Raw genomic sequence first — 24,909 nt, 5'->3', positions numbered from 1 at the left:
GACAAAAGTCAACCATTTGTTTTGCTTCCAGTTTCATTTTTCAAGCTACTAGAAACATATTAGTTTTTACATTATTATATTGCAAAAATTCTACATGAGCTGTAGAATGTGGAATATAAAACAAAATCATTCATCTAAAATGAAATAGTTTTGATAACTGACTGTCTTTGGTTTATCAATGCAAAATTATTCCAGGCAGCTATTTAAAATGGAAATTTCACAAACTCAGGAAAGCATTTAACCATATGTTTAAAATTAAAGAATGCAAATAAGACTAACACATTTCTATGCAGGCCAGTTTAAAACCTTTCCAAAAAAAGAGAGGAATATGAATTAAGGCCTTAAACAATAGAAGAACTCACTGTTTTCTGACACATATTGTTGATGTTCTGTATATTTACATTACATTGCCAATGGCTTCAGTGATGGAAGGTGTATGAAATGTTTTTAGGTATTGCTTTTTCAGACTAACAATTTTTGAATTGCTGTTGACCGTAAAACTTAGAGAATGAAGACTTAGTCACTGAAGTAGTGGAAAATGGTCAAGAGGCAAACCACATCTTTTCCAGGCTAAATGGTATTTACATATCACAGTATTTTGGGTTTTAGACAGTTTAAGGTATAAAACTGCAAACAATACTCACTTGGAAATTGTACTGCCGTCCCTCAGTTTGTACAGAATTTCATTAGCATAACTTTTAGATGAAATGAAATCTTTTACAAATCCTATTATTTCTAACCAACTTTACTATTTACAGGACTGTGGGAATTATATTTGAAAAGCTGCCTGTAAACAACTGATCTCTTTAATAATTCTACTTGTAAATTATTCAGTGTCTGTATCCACCAATTATGTAAGGACCATGTATTTGTGGTGAGCTCATTAAAATTGCATTGCAACCAACCTCCAGAATTCACCAATGGGATTTCATTATAAACTCAATAAAATTTTGATTAGGGTTCAGAAACAAGAGCTTGTCAAAGCAAATACACTTTCTTTGGAGCCTATATTCTGTTGCACTGTCAGACCACTACAATTTTTGTAAGCCCTACAAAGAAGAGAATGCTAATTGAAGCCTATATTCATTGACAATAAAAGTAATTATTTGAAAAACCCACACTGGAGTACAGAGCAGCTTGTAAGTCCTTAAAGAGTTTAATATACAAAAAATGTACACAAACCACATTGGAGCTTTTGTAGTCGCAGATGGGATAAATCCTTTTTCCCTTGACAGTGCAGTAGCATTTCCTGGTACTGACTCAAATATAATGACAGTCACTTCAACCCACTTGTGAAACTCGTTAACGAACAACAAGCCTTTAAAATTTCTCCAGAGGGGGAAGAAGTTCTCCTGCACCAAGGTTTTAGCTATTCTGTTAGAAAGCAGCATCATATTTTATACTGTATGAATTCATACATGTGCTCTACACATCTTTTTACATAGTCTTATAATTTATTATGTTGTTTTGAACTATGACCCAATGACATCTTGCAAGTATTGAATAAGGGGAGTTTCACTGATATTCTGGGACTTGAAGGGACTTATATTTAAGGAATACCTTGAACTGCAGGACATATCCAGGCTTCAGCGTTAAATCTCTAGTCACTGCAAATCGGTCTCCATCTGATTTACCAAACAGCATGGCAGAGGGGGTGGCAGAGCAGAAAGTTTCATTTTTGGTCATCCCTTCATTGGCCAACATTAGCCACACGCTCATCTGGTTCATAGGGTAATCAAATGCTGGCTTTTCATAAAAGTTCTGTTAGAAAGGAAAAGAAAGGCAAAAAACAAGTACTATTTCCTTGCAGTGTGGTTCCAGAATATTTTCCCAAATTATCAGTTTTCAAATTTTGCGATTTGCTTTTTCTGTGATTGTCCAAAAATTGTAATTGTCAAAATTTGCCTTGACTTTCTGAGGAGATGATACCTAATTACATTATCGATTGTAAAAATTAGGAGTCTGATGGTATTATGGTAAGAACCAGCTTAGTACCATGCAGAGAGAGACGCAGCTGCAAGCACTACAAATGTCTCTTTAACTATGCTCAATATTTTCAAAGAAAATTGAATTCAAAGAAATTTCTACTAACAGAGAGGACAGCTCCTTTTTCATGGTGATGCCCACAGATGGCTCTTGCTTATTACCTGTGGTAAGGTGGGGTTAACAACGGGAATTATGTGCTTCTGTTTCTCTGACAAAATAATGATGTCATCGATAGCCCACTGATCATACCCTTCCCCTGAAAACACGGGCTGCCACCACCGAAACCTGGTGCAAGGAGTCTTAGCTGCAGCTGGCAGCTCCAGATAGACAAACCTGAAAAACAGAAATTCAGCAGGACTTTAGGGGAACACGTTAGAGAAATGGGAAAAAATATCACTAAATAGGAAAAAGAGGCAGGAAAGCCATTTGTCTTCCCAAGAAACTTGTATGTATGGTGGATCCTGCTTTCCTGGAAATGGCTGAACATCTGCCTTCCAATGGAAGTACGGACTGTTGCTCTTGATTACTCCAAAAGGGTAAATGTTTTATCTAAAACTAATGTATTGGATGGCCAGGCAATGAATAGTGCATAGCTGCGGACATGGTTATTTGCTGGAAGCTTCCTGTAATTTTGACAGAGTAGAGACAAAGTAAAGTTAAACAGTTTTATACTTTCAAGTGCCTAGATCACTTTCAAAAAAAGAGAGTTTGCTGAGTTACAATAGTTCTGGAAATACTGTTCATTGCAAGGCAAAGTAAAGAGAGGTGAGGATAAAATTACCAATTATGGTAATAGAAATCATGTTAATATCTATGCAATTTCAATTGCAATCTCAGTTTGGAATGACAAGCTACCTACAGGTTTTCTAAGGCCCACTTTCATTAGTTTTCTCCTTCATGGTGGCAGGAATTTACTGTGGCAGTCTGGAAAAGTTTCTACATAAGGATGGCTTATAAGCACTACAGTTTATACTGTATTTTAATATTTTCATAGACTCAGAAACAGTTTTCTTAAAGAGATGATGAAGTATGGATTTAACTGATTTATTTTAGAACAAAATTATACCTGGGTTTACTGAAGTCAGAGAAATACATTTCTGCTAGCAGCTGCCAGTTGATGCCACCATTATTACTGTACTGCAGCAGCACACCTTCTTCTCTGCTGTCTGGTTTATTGCATGAAGAACTGTCTCCTCCTATCTGGATATAAAACTGAACAAAATCCACCCAGGTAGTGTCCAAATCCCAGCTTACTAACTGTCTTTTTCCAGCCTACAATAGAAAGAAAGAAAAGAATTGGTAAAAATAATATTAAATATGTCACCTTCACTACAAATTGACATAAAGTCAAGCACAGATGAATATTGTAGAGAAACATGATGGACATTGCATTTTGTGTTAACATGACACTTTTTTATCTTTAGGACAATGGTTCTGTTTGGCCATCCTTTATGTCTTAATTTATCTGGTGTGATCCCACAAGCATTTTTATTATTGCAGACACAACATTTCAACACAAAATACAACATCACAGCACAATTTCAACACAACTATCTTATCTCTTTCCTTGTTCTCCTGACTCCTTCATGGTACCAAATACCTTCGGAAGACATAGAGCAGACCCTGGGTATCACAAACCAACTAGGGCTAAATGTTTAAGCATTCAGCTTTTATAGAACATAGAACATCAGCTTTTAGATAGAACATAAAGCAGTAAAAAGACATTTCTGATCTCATTTCTCTTGAATTGTATAGTGTTGCTGAGTCACCTGAAATTATACTACTGATAATGCCTATTGCATTTCGTGAAAGGAGAGTATCTCAGAAGCTAGTCTGATTTATTTAGTTATTTATTCATTTACCTAGCAATCAAATTCAATTATGTTCAGATACTTGCATTTTATATCCTCATATATTTTAAACTTAAATTATCCCGAGCTTGTCTCTGCCTCATCAAGTTTTATGTCCTTATAACAGCCAAAAATACACACACACACACACACATTTATTTTCTCAGTTGCACTTAGACATTTTCTCTCTATTGTCCCATTGGTCCTCTGTTGGTGAGGATGGGTGACTTCACCTTCAGTTTGCAGTCTTTTTTCTTTTTACATTCATGGCATTCAAGGTACCATTGCTACTTGATCCTCCTCTCTACAGTTATGTGGCATTCATTTCTCCAGCTGCTACCCAGTGCTATATGCACAGAGAACAGAACAGCCTTCCCACATGTTGGCATCAGGCCATTTGACAGGTTTCCTTCCAGTTACTTCTACAGAAGCATGTAGGATTACAGCAGTGAAATTCATCTCCTACTCCAAAACTGGGAAGGAGCATTTTCTCTACAAGCCTCATGTGAATAGGATTTATTCATACACAAACCCATGTTCTTTTACTAGCAAGTATTGTAAATCTGAAGTTTCTAAACTAAAACCTGTGGATGTAGTTTCAGGATAGCTGAAAGAAAAAATAACCTCATAAGATGCAGAGAACAGTATTCCCGAGGACGTTTTTGAGTTCTAGCAGGAAACAGCTCTTGGACATTTATGCTGTGGTTAACATGGTCACTCTGTGCTTGCTGGTAAAAGAAGACAGAGGATATTCAGCTAAAAGAAGCCTTATGGTGTAAGAACCTTTTACTATAACTGGAAATCTCCCCTTCCCCTTCCACTCTGCTGCTTGAGGCTGAGCTTGTGGGCTTGCACAGCAACAGGCTTGAATGATTATGATACATGTTATAAACCTGCCTGCGGTGTGACAGAATGAAGGGAAAGAGCATTGTCCCTGTAAAGGTGACCTGCATGCCCCATGCCTGGCACAGCCCTCTACCAGCACAGTGATGTGCTGCCACAAGCTGCTACAGGCAGGGCAAAGCCAAACATGCGCAGCTGGAGAGGGGACATGGGTATGATATTTCTGCATTCATTAAAAGTGGTTGCAACCTGGATTCATCTGCATTAACAGTGAGTAGACCTCCCAAAATGCAGCAGGATTGGCAACATGCCTACTGGCTCTGATTACCTAAAAATCACTGATTCCTGTCCAAGCACAAAAAGGGATTAAAAAGATAAACTTGGGCTAAGTTGTAAAAACAATACTTAATTTTAAGCAGAAGTGATGTTTTCCCTGTCTCTCACTCATACATCCATGATCGTCCTGACAAATTTCAAGTTAGAGATAAACAAGTGGCATGGATCTAGCTGGACATCAGTAACAAAATTTATGAGCTGATTCCCAGCTGGTGCTCAAATGGTGCCATGAGAGTGAGATGGGCTCAGTCTTGGATGCAGCCCCAATCTTCCCAGTGTAGCCCTACATGGCTAATACTGGCCCAGGGCACTGTGTCATGACACTGGTAATATCTTGGGAATTCACTTTTGCAAACATTTTTCTTCTTGAGACCAACAAGATTTGGAAGTTGTCTTAATAAAATCAGACTCGATGATCATAAAAGTCTTTTCCAACCTGAATGATTCCACTATTCTATGGATAATAAAGATGCCAACACCATTTGTATCCTGTGGGCAGATATGTCCCCACTGACTGATTGAGATCTGGGTGTAAAACTATTCTGAATACTTTTTACATGTCTACACCATCCCTACCTCAAATTGGCTCTGCCTGCCAAAGGGTTAACCACAGAACCAGGTTAATTGAGAAAGAGTGTGAGTTACATAAAGCCTCAAAGGAATTACAGGGGCTAATTGAAAGAGGTCTCTATATTCCAACACACCTACAATTGATTAATATGAGTTGGAAAACAAAAGATAGAGGGTTGGCAGAACAAAGCCAACATTAATTCTGGTAGTAGTGATTGATTATGGCAGTAAACATTAGACATTCAAATAAAAATAGCTATTTCAGCAACTGCAAAGAAACAGAGCCTGTGAATACAAGCTCCCAAAACAATACAGAACTGTTGGGCAACTACAAAAATTTTTATAATGTTTATCACCATGGCCACTAGACACCTTGAAAGAGATCTAAACAGACATTAAATAAGCCACCTTCAGCTGATGGCACAGAGACTGCTACTACTCAAGAAATGAATGATAACCTAACCCGTAGAGATCAATAGAAAGAAGCCAAGAATTTCTAAATGAGATTTTCACTCCTCCTTAGCAGAAATCAGAAGAAAGATCATAGCAGGTTAATTCTAATTTAGCAAACTACTTTGAGAAGCTTGGCATAAGGAACTGAGCCAGAAGGAAAAACATCTAACAGAGAAGACAATTATATAAAAAAAATCCAATTATCACAATTAGCTAGTTATACTGATTGGTCTATTATGAAATTTACAGCACAGTGCTGCATTTCCAGGGGAGCTGAATGTGAGACTGTGCAGGAGTGCTGAAAATTATTCGATGAGTTAGATTTTTATAATGAGGTAAACAACATATGATTACATAGCATTGCATATTGGTTTATTCTTCTGGGACTAATCCGGTTCTCATGACAGCCGTGGCAGTTTGATCAAACCCTTAAAAGAGAAGCATGTATCTGCATTTTATACCCTTCCTTTCAATTAAGAACAACAACAACAACAAAAGCACAAAACCCAACACAACAGAATTAGAATTGAGGAGCAACAATGAAAAATAAATCTGTGATTACAACCCATAGTCTTACACCTGATCATAAAGATCTCTTTTCATTTTAGTTATAATTGATATTGATTAGCAGATCTCCCTATATCTTATTCTTGCTATATTACTTTTATCTGTAAAACTTCCAAGTCATACAACAGAATATTCTCCTACAGGCTAACCAGGCACTTTCTAAAAGTCTGGATGGGTTACTTTTTCACTAATTTTGGGTCCTTTGACCTCAGAGTAAGCTCTTTGTCCTCCCTGAAAGCCAACCTTTCTTGGTGCCTCTCCCAGAACATTACAGAACATAGACAAATGGGAGTTGGGAGTTGCTGAGAAGAAGCTGAGTTTTAAAACAGAAACCACACAATTAAGATGATATTAATGTATGTGCTTCCCAGCACACTGGTAATTTACTTCCTTCCATTACAGGAGGTATTTCTTGGATACATAATCCACATAACCCCCTATCTCTTTTGATTGCTTGTTTTTTTACCTGCAGAGCACAGCTGTGCTGTTTAATGCACTTCTCATGCTGCTCAGAGCTTTCTGCCACCTTCCTTTTCTTTGTCATATAACCCCATCATGTTCCTTTCACACCTACATTACTACACGCCTTTCTCAGTCTCCCATTCCTTGTTGGTACCTTGTTGAAATAGAGTGAGGAGCCAGATGAGATGACCCCACAGCCTTCTTCAGGCTTTACAATCTCTCCCCCAATAACTTCCTGCCACTCTGTCTTCAGGCCATCTGGGTTCTCAAAATCAGACATGATTGTTGAAGGAAGGGGATTTTCAGGCTGACATTCAGTACCCTGAAACCCTGAGTCACACCTAGAAGGAAGCATAAGCATAACAAGGTTTTAAAGGACTTATTTAATGCTCACAGTTACTTAAGACCCTTTAAAATTACATATGAAAAAAATCTGTCATTCTAGAACTGGAATTTTGGCTCCAGGAAACAAGCTGGAATCGTTGGATAACTGGAAATAAGCTATATCTTATTTCTAAAAAAAACCCTTCTGTGTCCAGAGAGCTTGAAGCTGGCAGGCAGCACGCTGTTCCCTTGGCATCGCAGCTGTCTGACAGAGGCTGCAAAGTAGAGCTGAGTAGGTTCCTGGGGACTGTTTGACACAGCCTAGCAGCTTCATCTGTGAACTGGTTCACCAGGACACCTACAGCAGGGCAGCCCCATGCCACTGAAAGCTCCTCCACTTCATGGATTTCCCAAGGGTACAGGCTCTTGAGCAGAGAGATGTGGAGCAACCAGCTTTTAAGGTAGCTTTAATGGTTTAACTCTCACTTTTTATTTTTAAAATATTTTTAATTGAAAAGTAAGAAAAAGCATAAAAAAAAGAATACCTAAGTATCTGGAGACCAATAGCTTGTTGAACTTGCAAATGCTTTGTACCTGCAAACGCCGTGGTCACACCAGCCATGTCCACTGCACATGTTGGGACACTGCTGCCCGATGTAGATGTTGTCCAAGGCCCATTCATCCTGTGCTGTGTAGTAGCACTGACTCCAGCGGAAACGCGTAGCACTGGACCTTAAAACCAACAACAATGCTTTAATTTGGATGCTTTACAGAACTGTAGGAAAAAAAAAAATCAACTATAAAAAATAAAAGTTGATATCACAATCACTGTCCAGCCTGGGAAAATTGGCGCAACCAAAGACAGATTCTTGTACATGAACTTTCTGTATGATGTAACTCACTGCAAAGCAGATAGTGGACTTTGCAGTTAATAACGATATTTCCAAGGAAATATGAAGAGGTGCTACAGGGACTTTATACTTAATGGCCACATTATTTTAAGATAAATCTATCAATCAATAGTATCAGGTTTTTATTCATTGCCATTCTGTGAGGGTGCACGGATGCAAAACTAGAAAGCTGGATCCAGAGTGTAACTTTGATTTTTATCCTTTTGCTCACTGTTAAGGTATAAATTGCGTTAAAAAGTTTAATCTGATATTTATTATTAAAAATTATACTTTGAAATTAAACTTCTTGAGTTTAAGCACTTGTCTGTGTTGAATACTGGCCTATATTGTAAAGTTGGCTGTTTTTTATTGGATACAGAAATTTATTTTTGTCAAGATGATACTAAAGAAGATAATGCTGACATACCATTGGTGACATTATGATCATCAAATTCTGAGAAATATTCTGTTTCAAAGCACCTATTGGTTTCCACACTGCAAATAGCCTGCTCTTGGCCAACTATTCAAATAAAATCTATAACACGTGAGGTCTGCAGTGGCTGCAGTTGGGGAATTGATGGACTAGATTACATGCCTACATGTAACAAAACTGTATATTTGTCATATTGTTCAAGAATAAAACCTTGCTGTGGTTTCTCCTTTCACCCTCCACAATCAAAAACTAAGGCCAGGGAAGAAAACAATTCATCAGAAAAGTAATTCCTGTCACCATCGAGCCTTTCTGAGCTCTGCTGCCAACCAGTGCAAATCTGATGGGTTGCGGATATTGGCTGGTGGCAGCTCCCAAGCACAGGGATGCTGAGCAGCTGGTGGGCTGGGCACCATCTGATCCATGCTCATACAAAAGTGGCTGGGCCCACGGTGAGAACAAGAAAAAGTATTGCATGTGAAGTGAAATAAAAATGGGAAATTGTGATGGAGCGAAAGGAGCTGTGCTGGCTGCATGGCAGGTCTGCGAAATGAAGACGTGGTCAGTGTGGCATGATTGTAGAGCTGTGGAGGGGATGGACAGGGAAAGCAAGGCTGACAACAATGAAGAGAAAATCAAGCATAAAGCTGGGATGGTCTCTGCTCAACAGGGCAGGCTAAGGAAAAGCAAGAAGTTCCTAAAAGATGTAGGAGAATATGTCCAAGCTTGCTCCTGAGACATACAGCTACGGTATGATGGCATGGGATATAATGCTGTTATTCTAATTTAAGAAAAAAATCCTCCTACTCCCCTCTGGAATTTATGCAGAATAAGAGGTGTTAAGATGAATATTGTTAATCTGGTTGAGCCACCTGCTCACACGTATGAAAATGAAATAGATATAGGAGATCTGGGCAGCTAAAACGGACAGTATGGCACAGTAGTTACACAGCCAGTCACACGCTAGAAGAATACAAAGGTTAGTTTAATACATGCCAGGAGAAATTTTTAGAATTCAAATATATGAATTTCTTTAAAAAGCAAGTGAAGCTGCCCAAGGGCTTGATTTTTAATTGAAATGACCTTTGTTTTCTGTTTTAAGTAGCTGTTTGATATTGAAAGTACTGTAAGTATTTTTACAGCATGTAGAGCTAATCTTCAGGGGCAGATCTGTGGATTAAATACTCCCTCAGGATACAATGTATTGATGGGTTACATTACAAGAGCTATGAATTATCCATTAAAAGTGCACAACGTCAGTAATGTGCCCACTAAGGACTTCTTAAGCGTGCATTGGCACAATAGAAAGTAAATATTCACCACGATTATTTACTGTTTATTTTCTGAGTGCTCTGAATCCAGCATATCTCAGTGGTGGTGTTGTTCATGTTCACCACAGTGCATCAACAGAACCTCAGGGGGCCCTAACAGAGATCACACTCTGTAAGGTGTGCTGGTAGCCAGCGTTAACTCTAACATTAGGAAAATAGCACTGCTGAAAACAGAGAAAGGTTTTAAGGCGTATAAAGAAAAAAGAATATAAATAAGACTCCTAGCACAGTAAAATAGTATCACGTTGTCTGTGAAGGGAATGGTAGCCTTGGCTCCCTTGTTTTTTGTTAGGGATGTGTGGGTAGATGTGAGGAACGCAACCCTGCAGGCCCAGGGGTACTTACAGTGCCATGGGGGTATTTAGAGTGACATGGGAGCAATTTGGGTAAGTCCCTTGCCCCTAATAAGTGTCAGTATGCTCTGAGCATAGTTCCTGGTGCTGCTTGGCATGGCATTGACACCGTTTTACAAGCCACTGCTGGCTGCAAAATTGCTGAGAGGGTGCTTCATGGCCAGCTGTTGGGTGCCAGGCTCACAACCACCCTACACAGCCAGCGGGGAGAACTGACCCGGGGCTAAAAACACTTTGATGAGGCAGGGGTTATTGTTAGCTGCAAACAAAGATAGGTCTTCCCCAAAGAGACCGTTACTGCTATGAATCCTGTGTCCCTGAAACATGGGGGGTGGTGGGGGCCTGGCAGGAAGGCGAGGCCTGCAGGCCATTGCGGGGCTGCAAGCAGCAGTGGCTCCCCTCTGGGCAAAGGGAAACACGCGATGAGCTGAGATCTCCAAGGCAAAAGCAATGCCTCTGGAAAGCCCGTCCTGCGTGCTGCTTCTGAAAGCTTTCCAAAGCTGCTCAGCACCTCAAGGTAACAACAGCTTAAGAGGATTATGCTGTTAAAAATGGTTATCAACTGTTTAAAAAAAGCCATGTTAATTAAGGAAAGAGAATAAGGAGCTGCCTGTCAGCTGCATTCTCAGTGATAAAATACTGGTTTTCTGGGCAGTCACTGTTTGGACGGCTTTTCAAATAGGAAGCATATATTGAGGAGTTACGAAAGCATTTTATTACAAGCAAAATGAACCTCTCCAATTTCTCATATTTCATCCCAGCTTTTTTTCTATATGGCTAAAATGTTACTGGAATATACTTTGGCTTTCTGGTGACATTTTTTCTAAGTCAGATTTATGTCAAATAGAAGTCACTGTCGTTGTGTGACTTTTTAGATAAGCAAAAGGAAACTGTGGTGAGTCCCAGATGTCTTGCAAGTGAAACGATGTTCTTTCTATTATAAAATTTTTCAGATATGTGATTTAAATAAAATCATTGTCTTCTCTCCTGATATTAAAAAATCTAAAGATCCAATGCAAATTTGTAGCTGATACAATTACATTTGCTACCTTCTCAGTTACCATAATTACATTTGCCCAATTATCCTGAAACTCTCATTCAGTCATTAGGTGTTGATTTGTTTATGAAGTCAGCAACTGACAGCTGCTTGTATCTCATTAAGGCCTGTTCATATGTAAATGTCTTCCATAAAACTGAAATTAATTTTCATCAGTGTTAGAAATATTCAGCTCAAGTACAATACAATTTCAGAGAGCAGGTGCATACATTTCATTTCTCTAATACAACTCTCACAGTTACAGATTTCCTAATGCACCAAATTTGGGATAACACGGGGACCCTGGAAACTCATGCACGCCAGATGCAGAACATTGACAGATGTGCAAAAACACCATCCGGCCCAGAAAGTTTTACAACAGAGATAGGTACTGTTATGAGCAATTTTCTGGCTGCATGAGCACAGTAATGCAGCCTGATGCTACCAATGTACCGAAGGTGCAAACTCTCAGCAAAGAGCTCTGCATGCAGGGATGAAACTTCAGGAAATTGTAGCAGGGCTGTGCAGGGGCGTGAGGGCATATTGAGGCCACCAATGGCCACATTGGGACTATTGAGATCTCAAGCCATAGTCGTTGTCTGTAGCTGCTCTGCAATGTTTTTCCTAGCCATTACTAATGTTTTGCCCTTGGGTGCTTGTTGTAGTGGATATGGAGAGGAGAGAGGAGAGAAGAGGATGAGAGGGAAGCAGAGAGGAAGGGAGGGAAGGGGAGAGCCCCAAAGGTGTGTGCCAGAGGGACTGACCATCACATAAGGCTCATAAAGGCAGAAACTTGCCCTCTGTTAGTAAGTATGCTTCAAAAATGCAAGAAGTTCCTCTCCCAGTCTCAACCCAAAGGACAGACAGAGCCTTGCTGGTGACCAGGAGGGTGAGAGTGAGAGAGCTGGCAATCAGCTTTGTATATCAGGTTACTGTTGGTGGGGAACATGCAGCCATTCTTCCTCTTCACCCAACAGTTGTACTGAAAATGTGTTTTCTGAAGAGCAAAGTAATGTTCAGTGGTAATTTGTACATTAATTACAAACAAAACTCTGATAACAAACAGGAATATCTTCAGATACAAGATAGAGTGTGAAATATTTATGATTTGTGCACAGCATAAAACAGTAAGCTGACTATTATTTCACCATAATTTTCCCCTACAGTCTCCTAAATTAAAATGAAATTATTTGCTTCTGTCACCTCACATGCTGAGGAAAATTGTTGGATCTTAAAGAAGAGAAAATGGGCCACAACACTGGTATTAAAATCAACTATACAGAGTATAATAATAACTTTGAGTAGAGTATATGTCTTCTAAATAAATTTTAAAATAGCAGCCTGCTTTGGAGTACAACCAGAATAATTCTAGGCACTTTTAAACACTCCTAAGATCCACAGATTTTACAGCTGATGCTACACAACAGCACGTAAGATTTAGTATGTTGTAATTATAGAATAATATGTGTTTTTGGTATTATCTGACCTGACATTCTTTAAAGACTCGATTTTTGTCCCTGATGTTTTGCCTGGAAATACGAAATTCTGCATATTGTTTTACTGCAAGTATGGTAAGTATTTTGGAGGAAGTTACCATTGCTGGTTGTTTTGAGGCTGTGGAAAGTGCAGAAAAATGGTAACAGACAGGAAAACACAGTGACAACTTAAACCATGCAAGTTCTCATTGCAGTTGTTGGGATGCATATAGGTGGAATTGAAGAAATGAGTAACTAATTGGAATAACATAATTCTCAAATTCAGGAAGTGATTGAAGATTAGTGAGATTTACAACAACAACCTTCTATTTGTATATTATAATAAAGCCTTTAAAATAAATAATGGAAGAAATAATATAGTTAAATAAATTAAAATGTTAGGGTGGTCAAAAAAAGGTTTGATTACACTAAGATGAATAGGACAAGAAAGACTTTCTGATTTTTATTTTTTTTTCAGAAGAAAATGCTATTTTTGAAGAGATGCTATAAAAAGAAACAAGAGGTAAAAAATTCCCAGAAATGAATCATTAGTTATTGTTTATACAAGGCTTTGGTCTGGAGATGTAAACAATAAGGAATGTTCAGAATAAAAATTAACAATCCAAATAAACCTTTCCTCCAGTGACCCATTTACAGACAAGCAGCACTATTTCTGAAAAGATCTGAACTTTATTAGAAGAGTCACAGTATACATTAAAAACAATCCTAAACAATAGTTTCTGGTGACTTCAGCAACATTTCACTCTAGTTATGTGAGGAAGGCATTTTATGTTAAATACCTGTGGCTGAGTCAGCCCCTGTACCCCAGCAACCCACCCAGTAGCTTGAATATGATCTACATGGGACTTGAGCTTTGTAATCGCAATGTAAATGTAGATGAACTATCTGCATACACACACACAGAAAAAAAATAAAAGGAAGAAGAAGAAAGAAAGGAGAATACTTACCAAGTCTTCTGTGGTAAAAGGACAGTGATTCTCCTCCATTGGGTAAATTCACTGGAGTGGTAAATACTTGCTGATGTAAACTCCTGGCAGCTTGGCATACTTGGAAGACATTCCTTGAAATAAAGCATTTCAATACCAGGTTTAGTGTTGAGGTAGAGTTAGGAGCAGAAGTAATGGTTAAACGTTCACTGAACTAGAAGCTTGCCTGGGTTCAGACATGAAAGACCCAAAAGCAGAAAAATCCTGGGATGCTCCAGGGAAATTTCTAAGAAAACTGACAGATTAGGCACAATCTAGGATATCAGAAAACCATATGACTCACCTAAAGACATATGTTTAGTGTTAGTTACTAATGTTTTGTTTTTTCCAACAGGGTGTCTAGTAAATTTTCTTTCTTCTTTCAGAAAATCTGATAATTGTCTTTTTTTTTTTTTTTTTAATTAAATTAAATTTGGCATTAAATTCTGTCCATTGTCCCAGCTCCTTACCATTTTCTAGACTTGCTCTTCCTATGTTACTCTGTTTTTCTGCAATATTCAATTTATTTATCTATATATTGCCAGAACAGAACCTCAAACTTTTGTAGTTTGGCTTTGATGAGGTGTTAGTAAAGCATTTGAATGTTTCTACCAACTTGTATATTACTCTGGTTACCCATTTAAAGAATCCATTCTGCTACTACTGTCACAGCATAGCTGCCTCCAGACCACCTCTACCTCTCCCACAGCCTTTTGGTGTTTATTGCTGCCCGCATACCCTTGAGGGCTGTTGGACACAAGGGAGACCTTTGGGAGAGACACTTGCCTATGCAAATAGCATACTTTGACTGCTATGAAACTAATAATAGGGCAATGATACTTTATGGTAGTTAAAGCAATTAGGAATATTTATGTGGTGAAATACAAAGAAGAGCAGAATAAATTATTTTTTCACAGAGAAATTTATTGCTCAAATATCTTAGAATGTTAAATGAAGATCTAGTGTCTTATTCTGTTTTAGTTGCTGATGAGTTGTTTTTTATTTTTATTTATTTTTTATTTTTGTCAGTACATTTTCTAAAGAATTAGTTTCCTTTCCAGCAATTTTCAAACATTTTTCGTTGATTCATCTCCCATAAAAGATCTTATAAAATAGGATCTGATCAGTGCGTGTAAAGCAAACAAAACTTTCAAACATTTTAATTAATTAGTGTTTTGTGCATTGGCCAGATTACATCCTTGAAGCATACTACAAATAGCCTTCTTTATTACTCTTTTATCAGAGCGACATGGGTGGTGTGAGGAAAAGGATTTGGCTGCTTTCTTTTCTCTGAACACAGCTCCACTGAGACAGCAAAGGAGCGCTAAAATCTGAAGGCAACTGATCTTTCATTGATGGCAAAGACAAAACCCATAAGAACTATTATTGGACACTATGGTGATGCCTGCCTGCTAGGTGTAGAAGACATGAAAAACATTTTTATAACAGTATTTATAGCCTTCATTTGAATTCTGTTTAAGGTAAGAAAGCAATACTTTAATTTGTAAAGTTTAAAATGTCAGTTATTGCTGTTTCTCTACTCTGCCCACCAAAGTAAATGTGGCAAAACACAACATGGCAAAACAAAGTGAAGCAGGAAAATGCTTTCATTGCTCATAAAAGATGTTAGACTGGACTTTCAAATGTCTTTGTGAACATACAGGACAGGCACTGAAGAGACATCAGGACCAGTTCCCTGACATCCTCTAAGCTTGCCCAGAGGCTGCTGATAGATGTTTGTTAGTTCACACTGAAGTCAGGGAAACTCCAGCTTGCCATCTAAGATAGAAAACAAAGGCACAAATCACAGCCAAATGTGCTATTCACGTTTGTGCTGAGACAGGGCTGAGCCACATGGGGAAATAGCAGTGAGCTCTGCTATTTGCACTTCCACCAGCGAAGGGGGAAGCTGTTGGTCATTGCTGCCGTGGACTATGTTTGAACCAGGGATGGGAGATGAAAGGCTCTACATTACAATCCCCTGAAGGAAAGTGCTTTCCATTTATAAAATGGCTGAGCACAAAGGCAGAAAGAATTTATGTCCATTTAAATTCCAGGAAACAGTAGATGCATTTTACTTTGAAAAGCAAAGCAATAGCACAGGAAAGATCACAGCCATTATTCTATAGCTCTGTCTAGTGCCCCAATTCTTTCCTCAGACTTGGTCCATTCCTGCCACTATTTCGTGTTTCAGACTTTCAGACATTTCTCTTCCAAATATCATGAATAACGATTTAAGCACTTCTATTAGTCATTTCGACTGACTCCAGCTGAAGGTTTCTTTATAGAAATGGGAACAGGGAAAAAATCCTCCTTTGACCAATGTCACAAGTATATTACAGATAATCTTTGTATAAACAGAATTTGTAGAAGACAAAGGTCTTGCTACTGGCCTCACCTCCTGAACAAGATGCCATGTGAGGCCATGATTGGTGGAGTACTCCAGTTTCACCTGGTTGTCCATATGAGGAGTAAATTTCTGGCCGCAGCCCATCACCAAGTTGAACTGTATCATATATGAAGCTCCAATCTGCATAGACTGGGTCTCCACGTAGCGCATGCTAGAAGCTAGCTTCGAATCTCCTGTAAAACTGAGAGAAGTAAGGAAAGAATAAGAATACATCTCCAAAATAATTCAGAAGGGAATATTATGAATGGTTATGTCTTAAACACAGTGTTACTTCTTTCTTTGTTCTGGAGATTGGCACAAGGGATATGACAATTCACAGAAAGATCTTTCAGTTCATACTTCTGTAAATTACCAAGAAGGTCTTGATGTATCCCAGAGTGTGAAACACTGAATTATTCTGTTAGTTCTTACTGTATAAACTTTGAATGGAGGATCAAGTTAGGATCAAGCAAAGGATAGTGTACAGAAAAAAACAACAACACAACAACCCACACCACCACCAATAACAAAACAAAACAAAAAGGAAGTTCATTCCCAGGAGTGTCCATTGCCTAAGGTCATGTCAGAGTAACAGCTGTAATTTCATTCAAACACCGGACAGCAAAGATACACTGAATTTAGTTTAAAATATTCTTATCACATAGACTTTTCATTCCATTGATTTTCAATTGATATTATTTGCAATGCATTCACTGACTTTTGACTGTTTCAGAATGAATGTCACCTATCTTCTGCTTTTTTTTCTGCAGGATATAACACATTGCAAAGTGGACTGGAGATGATAATTTTGTTGTTAGTAATGCTTGGAATGCATCAAGCCTCATACATACATGATACAGGGTACCCAGTTATCACGTATATGGTAACACAATACACAGTTTGAAATTATAAGGATATTTCAATTTATTTATTTATTTATTTATTTATTTATTTTTTCCTACATACTATTGAAAAGGAAAAAATAATCAAATGCAAGGATGTATTAGGAGGAAGTAATAAGGATTTAAACTTAGAATCCTGTACACTATCCTCCAAAAGAGAATGCTTTTAAGAAGGTTCTCACAGAATGAAAGTAGTGTGCTTTTTACTTATATTGGTTTATTTAGCATAAGTTTAAGATCCAGAGTTCTGTTTTCTCTCTAACCTTGCTTTTCCTTGATCCACCCCGTAACACCACATGAAGCTGCCTTCTACATTGATCAGCACTGTGAACTGACTGAGGATATTTACCAGCCCTTCTCTGCTGGGGTACTGTAATGAACAGCTGGACCAGAAGACAATAAATTGCCTTAGAAAACTGTATCTCAACTGCCTGCTCTTTCCATTGGAGTTGTCAGTGTTTTTCTTCTCAACAGGATGGGTAATTTTAAATTGAGCAGAGGATAAAGTGTACGTTCATCAGCAGTCCAGCTGGCAACCTACAGTTGTGGCTTTATTGTTAGAACTGAATGCATCTCAGAAAAATTTGTTTGGATAATGCCTGAATTCATTTTTCTTCCAACTTTATCTTTTATTTTTCAAAATGACAAATTTAAAAATTAATGCTGACTTGCTGTTAATTTCTACAATGCAACTTGGAATTTGTGGCTGAAATGGGAAATCCGGGTTTTAAAGAAGCCTCCTTGAGAAATCTGTGCCAGTACAACAACCATGCTTTTCAGGTATCAGCTCTGTACAGTATCATTAGCTGAAAGCTATATGCAACAGTGATTTGGATAATGATTTGGCATTGCAAATGTAAAAGCTAATACGTTTAGGTAACAGCAGTTACCTGGAGCTCAGCTGAACAGAATAAAGGAGTTGAAAGTAAACTGTTTGATAGAGTCTGCTTAGAAGCTGTCTTCCCCAAAGTGATAAAAGAAAAGAAAGGAGTGGTACTTAGCCTAGGTGGAAAGAATTAAAGCTTTTATTTTGTCTTTGTTTCCACAAAAAATCCTTCTATATGTTAATACTGCCATAAAATTAGAAAAAAAATAATCTTAAACACCGATCCTTTTTCCTAGTGGAAATTCAAATCATGATTAGACCCTTTTAAGTTTGGTGTTCATTTTAACCTAATAAGTTAGCCATATTGTACACAGTACATTAAGTAAGCATTAAAGTCAAAACAGCTGCTTAAAATAAATATTAAAGAAATGCGAAAATGGAAGCTAGTGAGGAGATGAAGACAATCTGTGATGTTCCATGAGGAGCTCTTTTCACGGGAGGAAATCACATTATGGGTTCACAAAGTCCTTTATCATCCACAAATTGCCTCCAGCTGAACAAAGGTAGCATTAAAGGTGGGTCTTCCACCTTACTTGCCACTTTTTTGTTCTTCAGCTCTCCTGTGGTTAGGGGTAAGCTTTTCTGCTGGAATACCAAATGTTTTCTTTGTTTGTTGTAGGAATCATGCAGCTGAAATACGTTTCTGGATTTTGTACAAGACAGAATAATGTCCCTGGCATAAAAATAATTAGCAAAAAATCTTCAGGAATTGAGAATGCAAAAGCCACAATTTTGTATAAATATGTAGTTGTGAATTGGTTTCTGGCACGTATATAATTAGACCTGTGGAGGCTCAGGAACATAATACCCATAGGTGCCCTCAGAACAATCGCTCTCCCTCCAAGCACTGCCAACTAATTGGTACTTCTGGGAATGATATCACAGTGAATGTCAGCCAGTCTGCACTTCTCCAAACTGCTCTGGGATTCCCAGAGTTACCACATTTTCAAGGCTGGTACTTTCAGGAATACTGAAAAGCCACATGGATGCAGCTGATTTTGTAAACCTGCATTGACTGAGAATATTGACGTGACAGCCAGACCCCAAACACTCATCCTGGCCCCAGCTCTGCTTCTATCAAAGGCAGAAGTTTTTGTCTTTTTATATCACATCATACCTACTTTGTTAGATAATTCCTAAATGTATTAATATATTCTAATTAAGTTGATTACCTGAAAGAAACATTCTGCATGTTACAGAATAATAATTAAACTAAAAGACAAAACATTATATAAACACAGGCAAACTGTCAAGCTGATGTAGGGCAGCTGTATAGTATTGCTCCATAAGGGTAGTTTATTATGAGCCAGATTTATAGTCTTTCCCCAGACTGCTTAAGAGGGAATGGGACACTCTGTTGTCTGCTACATCAAGTTCAATCATAATACCATAGCCTGACTGAAGACAGTTTATATTTCTTATATTGTGCTGTTTTATTTGCATCCAGGTGAATAAAAAAATAAATAAAAATAGTAATAATAAAAAAGCTTTAGTGTTTTTATCAGTAGGTAAATGTATTTCAGCAAGTGGCTGTAAATATTGTGTTACACTCCAGAAGCATTTGGGTCAAAACATGGCCTGTGTATGAGCATTTTGGAGAAGTGATGAGTTAAGGTACATCATCAAACACTTCATTTAAGAGTATTCAGGAGTCCTTTCAGTATACACTTGCTGTTAGAAACAATGTCAAACCAAATGTTGACAATTACAACCAAGTGACTGTGCCAGTTATAGATCATTATAAAACACTTAAAAATCACCTTTGCTTAAAACACATACTTATCAACAAAACCCCTCTTTTCTATATGAAAACAAATACTGAAAAGAACAACCTTCCTCTTCAACAAAAATAAGCCTCAAACACTTTTCCCAAATTATAAGCATAAATATTTCAGATTTCCAGATTTTGAGGCAGAAACGAAGACCTAATAGACAATTAAAGGCAATCCAGTGAAAATGGGCCTCAGGATGACACACTGTAGAATGATTTATAGCGTATTTACCATAGTTCCACTAATGAAAAAGCAGTTGTCAGACTTTTCTCAAGAGGATGGTGTCAGTGCTACTGCAGACTCTTCTCACAGAAAGTCATGAGTTAGAAAATGAGAACCAAATGGACTCACAGCTGGGAAAAGCCAACAATAATTAATTTAACTAGCATCCATTTGTACAGACTTTGTATAAGTTTAAAAATTTCCCTTGAGAGAAACAAGGTCAGTGAAGGATAGAGTTCTTGTCTTCCAGGGATGATGAAAAATACATACATAGTAAGGAAGTCTTACAAATGCTTCACTTCTTTATTTGATGCATGGAAAGTTCAACATTTCCACCACGAGCGAGCTTTGTGAATCCTAGTTAATATATGGCATAGAGAATTTAACTTCATGTTTATTATTTTGATTCTAATTTAAATTCAGAGGAGGAAAAGAGGAACTTCTGCTGTCTTAAATAGCCTGACCCCCCATAACAAACTAGCTTTACAAGAACAGAGGGAAAACAATGTCATTAAAGGGCTTTCATTCCAACTCTTTGATGAAGAAGATGCAAACAGTTTGAGCCCTAACATGTTGTTTCATTTTAATGAGCAGCAAGTACCTTCCTTGTCCTTATTAAAGTGGTTAATGGTGCTTCTGCTGCCTCATTATCACTGCTAGAAAGCGCTCTGTGTTGTTCCTACCGCTAAACCAACTCCTTTTAGTTTGACAGATGATCAGAAAGTCAAATCAGATTGCTCAGAGGTACTTGTTAATAAAATTCCAATGGTGTTTCTCTGAACATCCATAGGGATGATAAAATTATTAATATTTTCATAGAATTAAATAAATAAATATATATATCTATTTTCTTGAGGTTTCCTATAATTACTGTGATTGTAATTTCCCCAAATAAATATACCTATGCCAATTAAAGCTATAGTGGGTTTATATGTTGATCAGAATAGCATAAAACTGTTATGTGGTTTTAATCAAAACATATAAATTAAACTAAACTTACCTTGTTAATTCTAAATGTTATGGTTATGTACTTCAGAATTTTATATTTTTGAAACAGGTTAATAATTTCCTGTAAAAATATTTTTAAACAATCCTAACATAATTTTATTTTCCATATTTTTTCACCTATTTTTCTTTTCATTCTCTTTTTCTTTTAAAGAAATATACTTATTGCTTTGTGAAGTTTTCTTGCCTTTTTTTTTTTTTTTTTTTTTTTCCTTTCTCCTAAATGCACAGTGCATTTTGGGTATCGTTGTGATATGTGTGTTAATGCTGATTGCAGTGTAAATGACTAAATGGATATAACAGGCAAAATAACTACTAATGGCTAACATTATTCTACCAACCTTCTGTTGCCTTTCCTGTTTTTAAGTGTAACATAATAGTCATATAAATAGATATGAACTTCACTTACAAAATACTTGGGTACTATACAACCTCTATGCCCATGTTAATCTGACTGGATTTTAAGGGATGATTACAAAATTTTCCAAATTGTTTCTATTGGGAGATTCTTTCAAGTTTTATGAAAGAAGAATGCTACATTCACAGTTCCCATCAAACATAAATCCCCGTGCAATGAGGTGTAAATAGTTACAGCTAATTGGAATTAGATCAGTGACTGTAGTTTTGACCATAATGTCAATATATACCATAATGGGTGAGACGAATTTGCTCTCAATAACTGCCAACAACGCTCATCTGCAGAAATCACTTGGTAGTAGGATTACTTATCTTAGTAGGATAAATAGACAAAGAAAACAAAATTAGAACAGAAACAGTTATGTGTTTCTCACCAAAGAGTCCAATCATGACCACAGTAGGGCTGAACATTTCCCAGGTAGAATCCCAGAGACTGTGTGACCTCAACTAGGTTGGTGAAGTCCAGACTAATGCTATTGAAAAGCACAGAGGTCATGATGATTTCGTCGATCGCCCACACATCTTCACCCTGAGAAGAGTGGTATGGTTGCCACCATCTGAACTGAATGCCAACCTGTCTTGCGTCTTCCGGCAGCTCCACTGAAATTATTCTGGAAAACAAACCAAAATTATTATTGAAAGTGTCACCGTTTGTACTAATTCCATGGGGATGTATTTTTTGTTATTTTTTCTTACTAACTCTAAAAATCCAAGGATAAATTCAGCCCACAAAAACCTCAGCTTCTACTGGCATAGCTTCCACCAGTTACAGGGACAGGGGAATTCTCTTGCTAGTAAGTGCTGATAGACAGCCATGTGGAAAAGCCACAGAAAAGAATTTCCACCAATTTTGTATTTTTTTGCTTGTACTGTGGAGCTCTCTGCAAATGTTCATGTGGAACCTCCTTGCCAGAAGAAACCTGAATGCCTCCAGCAGAAGCCCAGTTGCATGTGAAGGGCTTAGGCTGGCAAAGGGATGATCAACTACCAGGGATTAACAAGTTCTGCCTCCTCCTTCTCAGACACAATAAATTTTATCCTGATCTGAAAAAATACATCTTATTTACATCTGTGTTTGTTTCTGCACAGCGCTGATATTATTATGTCTGTGTTTCTCTTCTCTAGAAGAACCCACCCCTGTAAATGGTCACATTCAAATGGAAAAGGCTCATCTTGTCAGTGTGATCATGTGTAGGCTTGTGGCACACATTTCTTGTGTGGTTGCATAAAGATGCTACCGGAGGCGAGTCCCAGGCTCTTCTGGTATGCAAGGTCACCTGATTTGTCATGGCAGCTATGTCAACACACCTATAATTGACAAACTGCAAAGAAAATTAAGAGTAATATCTAATTTCCAGGAGCAATTATCGTACACAGCAGCAGGGAGCACGCATTAATTGCTACAGAACCGACACTTTCTTGAAAGCTCCATAAATCACCAGGACCAGAGTGCCCCATGCAATGCATGGGGGCTGCGAAACAGAATGGCAAGAGGGACATTTGTCTCCATCGGTGAGCAATTACATGCTGGCAAAAGAGGTTTTGGCAAACTCGTCATGTAGCTGATATTTTTCTTTCTATCTTGGAGGAAATGTGGGTAAAATGACAAATCAGGTAAACTGGAAACATCATTTTATACCTTAGCATCAAGGTTTTTTTTCCAGACTTAAAGCTTTCTAAGCTGCCTGTTGTAGTGTTTTGTTCCGTGAGTATGAAAGTCCGTCCCTTCAGTGCTCTTGGTGCAAAACCACTCTCTTAAAAATGACTTGCTAAACTGTGCTTGTAAAAAGTAAACTTATAGTACCCTTTTTTTCTCATTTTAAATAAGAACATGTTAAATCAATTAGCAAGAAAAAAACAAGTTTCTTGGCTAATCAAGTGGGAAGCACTCCAAATGTCCTGACTGGCATTTCTAGGAGCCGCTTTCTGCTGGCCGTAGACTGGAGGGAGCAGTGCTGGGGGACAGCCAGAGAAGATGCTGCCACATCCCGGTGGCAAGGGACCAGCAGTGCACATGATGGATGAATGGCGGATGCATTTCTTTTACTACTCAAATAAACAGACGCTTGAACTACTTCATACCCTGCTAGAGAAAGACCAAACTGTGTTACTTTCCGGCACATGAATAAACCACAAGGCCAACCTTTCTGCCTGCCAAAGATCCCCTAATAAGCAGCAACTCTACAACTTTTCAGGCCAATTTTCAAAGGCACAAATGACACTAAAGTGCTACTGATGCTAAAAAGAGCTGATTTTTTTGCTTTTCATGGGCCAGTAGGACAAACCTGAGGAAAGCTGGTACCCCGGCCAGCAGGAACAGTGCATACAACATATGCCAGGAAGCAGTTGGCACTTGTACAAGCTGACGCTTTCTTATAATCCTGGACACATTTCTCTCTTAGTGGCTGTCTTTGATGCCAGCAACTTCCCTTTCACTCTCAACCCTCACAAGCTCACCCACGTGGACACCAATTCTCACTGACAGTAATTTACAGAAAATCCTAAATTGACACACATCATCGATATACCTGTTGGATGTTAAAATATTTAATGTGTGTTAAAATAAATTTCCTATCCCAGGGGGGTTAAGGAAACAATCTAAAAACGCTGGTGTAAACCACCTTATACGGCATGTATGTTAGTATGCAGAACCTGACTGCATCTCCAGCTATAACAGCTTCTCCTGTCTGACTTTGATTTGTTGGAGATAGATGGAGAGGGAGGGGGATCCTTGCTAATGACTTTTCTGCTGCAGAGAAGAAAAGTGTTCTTACTAACATTACCAGCTACCATTAGATTTCTTAAAAACCAGCTGGGAGACCTTTGCTCTGATCTCATTCTTTCAAGCTATGCGCATACCTAATATTGAAAAGCCACCGCTGTTCTGCTCAGAAGAAAAATGCAGCTGTCAAATGTTAGCAGATTAAATGCACCTTTTCAGCAGAACATTAAATGTGTAATTATTTTTTGTATGACTGAAGATTAATTAAATTTCTGGATACAGATTGATTGCCAAACTTTGTAGCAGTCCATCTATGTTACCAAAATTGCTAATATTTTTAGACAACACAATACAAAAAGGTGAAGTTTTCTTCATGTTCTTCATCATAATTATTGCCAGCATTACCTTCAGGTTTGTATGCTTGTCATTTTTTTCTTTACCCAGAATGGAGTGTACATATCCCACGGCAAACCTTTCTAACCTGTGTATGTTGTGCTTAGCTCTTTGCCCTGTCAGAACTCAAGAAATTAAGTGTTTCACACTTAATTCAAAGAGCAAAAGAAATCTCTGGCACTAATATAATTTGCTACATTTATATCTTAAACTCCATTAAAATCAGTCACCAGAATGTGTATTTTCTTTTTTGTTATAAAAAATTAATAGCGCTATATATTAAAAACCTTTAGGGAAATATAATTCTTA

The 24,909-nt window shown here is 37.9% G+C and overlaps 1 protein-coding gene across 4 annotated transcripts in view; it reads right to left on the bottom strand.

Moving 5' to 3' along the window:
* Positions 1-24,909, bottom strand: part of RELN (reelin) — a 285,956-nt gene that overhangs the window by 65,527 nt on the left and 195,520 nt on the right. For all 4 annotated transcript variants that reach the window (XM_068669848.1, XM_068669849.1, XM_068669846.1 and 1 more), the window contains 8 exons: positions 21,860-22,096; positions 16,291-16,483; positions 13,875-13,987; positions 7,986-8,123; positions 7,222-7,408; positions 3,053-3,258; positions 2,148-2,319; positions 1,561-1,761 (listed from right to left, as the gene is read on the bottom strand). In XM_068669848.1, the coding sequence (XP_068525949.1) occupies positions 1,561-1,761; positions 2,148-2,319; positions 3,053-3,258; positions 7,222-7,408; positions 7,986-8,123; positions 13,875-13,987; positions 16,291-16,483; positions 21,860-22,096 (1,447 nt within the window). The remainder of the gene's footprint in view (positions 1-1,560; positions 1,762-2,147; positions 2,320-3,052; positions 3,259-7,221; positions 7,409-7,985; positions 8,124-13,874; positions 13,988-16,290; positions 16,484-21,859; positions 22,097-24,909) is intronic.

The sequence above is a fragment of the Anas acuta genome, chromosome 1 (genome assembly GCF_963932015.1).
Source record: "Anas acuta chromosome 1, bAnaAcu1.1, whole genome shotgun sequence".
In the NCBI taxonomy this organism is placed as follows: Eukaryota; Metazoa; Chordata; class Aves; order Anseriformes; family Anatidae; genus Anas; species Anas acuta.
The sequence above is the reverse complement of the archived record's forward strand: the minus strand, read 5'-3'. Positions and strand labels throughout refer to the sequence as shown.